Below are 6,000 nucleotides of genomic sequence, written 5' to 3'. Positions count from 1 at the left end.
AAGCAAAGGGGATTTGTCTGGGCTATGCCACCTGAGCTGCGACATTCCTAGTCAGCGATACCAGTGCCCCTCGATTTCCATGAATGATGGTTTTGGTTTTTAACGTGACCAGCTATAAGCAAGTAAAACTATAACTAAATCTGCTCACCTACGTATGTTAATTACAGATGGACCCAGCCAGGAGTCTAGTGTCCAAACCACCTGCTAACTAACCCTGGGGGTAGCTTGGAACTGATTCCATTTCTGGAGTGAACAGCTTGCGCTCCCCTACAGCACTCATAGACAACTAAAATATAAGCTTCCAATATGTTTGGATGCATGTTGTTGTTTTTTGGTCTGTGTGTTTATGTCATGTCTGTGATATTAAGACTACACTGACAGTTATTTAAAGGAATGACTTAAAAAATGAACCCTAGTTGCAATCTCGGTACTGATTCTAATGGCTAGGTCAGTGGAGAAGTCTTTTCTCTAAACAAAAACTGCAAGGAAACTTGCAAAATTTGCCTCTGCCAGGAAATGGGCAGTGGTTCTTCTAAGTCCCACAGGAATGGATGAAGTAGGCAACGAATGTGGACAGAAAGAAACTTAGTGCTCATAATACAATGTCTCAAGTTCATCCCAGTTAGTCTAGGAAGGCAGAGAGGTCCAGTGGATGGGACATTGATTGGGGATAGATGGGCAGACTTGGTTTCTACTCTCAAATCTGTTTATGGCTTACTGTGGTCTCAATCTAGCAAAATACTTCAGCACATGCCTAACTTTAAGCATGTGAGTCATCCCATTGAAGTTAGTGGGACTACTGGTGTTTAAAATTAATCATGTGCTTAAAGTGCTTTGCTGGCTCTGTATCTATGTGATCTTGGGCAAGTCAATGAGGGCTCGATTCTGCAAGGTGCCTGCCAAGCACTTTGGATCCAATCCAGCAAAGCAAACCATTGTAGAACTAGTCATGTGCTTAATGTTAAGCACATGCTTAAATACTTTGCTGGGTTGGAGCTAAAATGCGCAGGATTGAGACCTTAATTGCTCCGTGACTCAGTTTCCTTATTTCAGCAATTGATATACTAATATTTTGCAAGGTGCTTTGAGACCTGTGGATGAAAAGTGTTATATAAGGGGTGGGAAATATGTGTTCCTATGTCTGGAAGGTGCCTAGCACATTGTGAGCACACCTACAATATGCAAAATAATACTTATTGTTATTTCAGTGCTATTACAGCAGAAATGAACTAGTCTCATAAAATCTGTATGATCAGATACAGTGATTTACAGATGGAATTAAAAAGAGCTGGGGCTTCCATTTCACCTGGAATCTCTGCGCTCATCCTCTGAAATGCCTGATAATTACCAGTTATCATCCCATCAGCGGTTCTCCTTTTTTAAAATGCTTTCGGCCTTTTTCAATGGTAGAGGAAACAAATGATTTTTCCTAAATCTGATCTTTTCAATAAAAGTTTGTCATGAAATATGGTCATTTCCCTCCCCACAATTATATCATTATTGAGAGCTGTTTTTCAAGGCACATTGATAGCTCTCAGATGGGTTATTATATGAATGTGGTTTATAAATGGACTTTTATTACTCATTACAGTTAGTTTGAAGGGGTCACGTTCTTTCTTTCAGTGCATTGATGCCTTTACCTTTTTTAACAGTCATCTCTGGTCAATCATAGCCATACAGAAATATTAGGATACCTGTCAAAAGTTAAATAGTCCTAACCTTAATTTTTATTGTGATTAAAAAAAGTGGGTTTTTTTTTTTTGCTATTGGTATCAGGAGTAATGGTGCATCTTACCAAAAGTTTAAACTGTCCCTTTCAGCATATATTAAATATGTATTTATCCTTCATAGAAAACAGGAAATTTCAGCACAAGTACCACAATGATGCAAAAAATAGAGTTCAAGTAGGGTTGAACTAGAGTTGCCAAGATTGGTGATAAAGGGTTTTATTTTTCTCATTAGGTTGCTAGATTTACAGGGCCAAATTCTGCTCTTAGCCACACTAGTGTAAAATTGATGTAGCTGATTTCAATGGAGCTAATTCAGGTTAGCACAGGTGTAAATGAGATCAGGCTGCGGCCCGTAGCATTCTAACTCAGCAGGAAGTCAAGGATTTGGCAGCGAGAGAGAGATTGTAGGTGGTTAGTCTAGGTGAATGAGAGCCAGGACTCTTGACCTGCAGTACTCGCTGGGTAAGTCATTTAACTTCACTGTGTCTCCGTTTATCCATCTTTAAAGTAAGTCTAATACTATTTGCATATTTTTCCAGGGGTGTTTTGAACAGTAGTTGACATCAATGGGCTTTGGATCAGGACTTTAATTAATTAAGATTTGTACACTGCCCTAACATCCTCTGATGACAGGCAATATAGAAATGCAAAGTTATGATTTCATTTTGTGACTTACTATGAACCTGTTAAAAGACAGATAAACCGATACCAGTTTACTAGTGTCACTGAAACCAACAATCATAAGCTCTGAGCTTTACCATAACCCATAGAGTGAAACACGGAAAATTATCCATGCACCAAAGAAAAAACTGATGCTCTAAGTCTGAGTTAGAGATCTTAGAGTCTGGAGTGCTGCCAAAGTTCTGGCCTGGGACTTAGTGATCTCTGAAACGCACGACTGTTCATTGTTGTTGTTCTGGGTACTCTTACGTACTTTAGCTGTGATAAGTAACACACTGTTTAACGAATATTTAGAGGAAGAGGGAATTAACTCCTGTCACATGACTTTACGGCACAAGAAGATGTAACAGGAGAAGTCAATAGGCAATGATGTCAGGTGAACTTTGGTGAAATGACATGGATAGAATGTACTCTGTGGAAAAGCAAAAGAAGCATCTAACTAACTCTCTGCACTAGTCTTAACCCTTACTGCATCAAGACTGAATGTAGTCCTCCAGAGTATAGAGGACTGCTTTATAGAGGAAAGTGCAACCTTAGGGTATGTCTACATTTAAAACCCTACAGGGGTGCAGCTGCGCCACTGTAGTGCTTCAGTGTAGAAATTACCTATGCCAACAGGAGGTGTTCTCCCGTCGGTGTAGGTAATCCACCTCCCAGAGAGGCTGTAGTTAGGTTGATGGAAGAATCCTTCCCTTGGCCTAGTGCTAGTTAGTATAGCTATCTCTCAGGGGTGTGGATTTTTCACACCTCTGAGAGACATAGCTGCACCCATGTAAATTTCCAGTTTAGACCAGGCCTCATAAACAAGTCTCTAGTCTTTCTCCCTTTCCCTCAATAGATTGGTATGCTTCTCCACTGCTCGCTCTTGCTGCTCTTAAACATGATCCCATGGCATAAAACAGTTATTTATGACTGGAAGGAATCAGACTTTAAGTGATGATTTTTTTTCTTGACGAACAGATTGTGATTGATAATCTCCAAGACAATAAGATTCCAAACAATTCCAGTAGACACATCCTTATTTGATCCTATACTTTGAAAGTCAAAAAGAGTTTTGTATGATGGCATTTATGTGAATTCTGGATTTTCTTGTATCTGATCAGAGCGCTGTGGTTTTTTCAGAACTAGCATTCTGTCACCTTGTTATCAGGTTAGTTGACTATACACTCTTCTCTTTCCTTAATGTTTCCCTGTGATTGTTCTAACAAAGTTGGTTCCTGCAGTTTCTGTATAGCAATGAAGCGTTCCGCCCACTTTTGGCATGCAATCTAACCTAGCCGGTATTAGTTAGCCATGTGATGCAGAGTAAACTCTGGGTAAGCCTATTGCCTTGGTCAATATTTGCTCTAGCTCTGGGAGGGAAGATTTTAACAGCTCCACTGACGCAAAAGATCCTAACTCTCTCTGACTTCTTTACAAAGCTGATGTGTGCATTTTGTGTCCCTCTGCCACAGATGTTGCCAGCAGCTGGAGCTGAAGATGAAGGACAGACTGGAGGAATTGAGGATCCGAGTTAATGAAGATGAGGACTCTTTGGATATTGATGATACTCTCTCATTTGATAACCCTGTTTTCAAGGAGGATGAGACCAATCCCATGAGCAAGATATTCCAGGAAGTGTCAGATATCTCGCTGGGCCTGAGTAAACTGGAGGAGTTATCAGAGAGCATCCACAAGAAGCAGCAGCGGGTGCTGTGCTGCACCACGGAGGAGAGCGTTTATGAAGAAAAGAAAGAGCTAAGTAACATTAAAGCCTCCTTCACTAGTCAGGCGAAAGTCATCCAGCCTCAGCTCTATGGGATTCAAGACACACTGGCCCGAGACAGCAAACAGTGGCTGGCAGGATACCGCATCCACCAGAGCCAGCTCTCTGTCCTAATCAGCCGGTACCGAGACATCATCACTCACCATTATGCCAAGGAGATGGAGTACGTGGAGAAGTTGAAGGAGCAGATCATAAGGCAAACCGAGCTGGCGGGCTTAAGCCTATGTGAAGAGGACATTAATCAGCTAGTGGAAAGCCCTGTGGCTCCTCGGATTGTGGGCCAGGACCTGGAAGTGCTCAAGGCCAAGCAGCACTTGGCCATGGCCCAAGTACGCCACCAACAGCTGCTGGACCTAGAGGCCCAGATCAGTGAGCTGCACTCGCTCTTCCTGCACTTGGAAGTGCTGGTTTCAGAGCAGCACGAGGTCATCAACAACATTGAGTACAACGTCCTGCATACGCTTGATTACGTGTCCCAGTCCAACGAGGAGGTGAAGAAAGCCCTGAAGTACGAGCGCCAGTCGCGGATCTCGGCAGCACTGTCAGCGGTGCTGGGCCTCTGTGCCTGTTGTACGTGCTTATCATGCGTAGCTGGCACAGTGTAGTGAGACGGACACAGACTCTGCAAGAGAAGGGGGTGGCTACCTTACATGGAACAGCCGGGCTCTTTGAGGGCAGTGAGCATGGATTAGCCCCGCAGACTCATTGGAAGGGAGTCTCCCATGATTTGGATGGATTTGAAGCCAGGTTTTATTGTGTCTTTCATACGAAGAAGGATTTTACTGAGTATTTCGATAGGACACTAGCAATCAAGCTCATGTTTCCACTATTCTTTGATGATGGCATGTTCTATCTTCAACAGTGTCCTTAAGACATTTAATATATGTTAATAAGAAAGGCATATTTGAGTTTCTGATCCAATATAACCTTTTTTTAAAAAGAAAATACAACTTTGCATAAAAAAGCCCCTGCTAAAACTTGCATTGTATCATCGGTCATTATAAAGCACACAAAGAAACACAACAGCTCAGTTTCCCAGGTTGATTATAATGCTCCTCCACCCAGGTTTAAAACCGTAATCTCTGCACTTTGTCAAGTTTTTATTACTTGGATTTTTAATATGGGGTTGACTCAGTGTTTGTCGTGTTTTGTTGTAAAACAAGCAAGTGTTTAGGATTGCAAAATGCTTCCAGTCCTGGTGCCATCGCTCTCCCAGTGGCTGGAAATACCTGCAGTATGAATGAAGTGTATTGATGTTTACGTAAGTAGTTTTTGTTTCAAACTCCTGTTACAGGGCTGTGCTTTCCTTCACACTGTATATGTGGATTTGAAATGAGGGGAAAGGATTAAATGCAACAGTGGTTTTTAATCCTTTGCAATTCCGTTTTATAGTTTTCTGGTGGAGCTGCCATCAGGCACAATTTCAGACTTGTTCTTTCATTTGATTCACTTTCTGTTTCCATGATACTTTCAAGATTAATAGAAACAAAACCAGCTCTTATTATGTTATCAGTAATTTTGCAGTTGTCCATTTAGTGCTCACTGATCATGCAGGCTAACAATATTACAGCTCAAAATTCAAGTTTTATGTACCTATTGATTCAGAGTAGTGCAAAAGTAATGCATGTGAGCACGTAGGCAAAAACTCTCAGGGCTGTTTTCCCAAGGATCTGATCTGATCTAATCTAATCTAGTCATCTTCATAAGAATGCAGTCTAATGTTGTTAGAGAGAGACAAGGGGTATGTCTTCACTACCGATGTTAAAGCATTGCTGCGGGTGTAGTCGCAGCACTGGTGCTGGGAGAGAGCTTTCCCAGTGCTGT

General features: G+C 41.7%; 1 protein-coding gene across 1 annotated transcript; it reads left to right on the top strand.

Annotated features, from left to right (window-relative positions):
• The first annotated feature begins 3,890 nt into the window (after positions 1–3,890).
• LOC135883365 (syntaxin-3-like) lies at positions 3,891–4,781 on the top strand. Its single transcript, XM_065410431.1, has one exon. The coding sequence runs from the start codon at positions 3,891–3,893 to the stop codon at positions 4,779–4,781; it is 891 nt and encodes a 296-aa protein (XP_065266503.1).
• Positions 4,782–6,000: the final 1,219 nt, after the last annotated feature.

This window comes from Emys orbicularis, chromosome 9 (assembly GCF_028017835.1).
Source record: "Emys orbicularis isolate rEmyOrb1 chromosome 9, rEmyOrb1.hap1, whole genome shotgun sequence".
NCBI classification, from domain to species: Eukaryota; Metazoa; Chordata; order Testudines; family Emydidae; genus Emys; species Emys orbicularis.
This window is presented reverse-complemented; position numbering and strand designations above follow the sequence as displayed.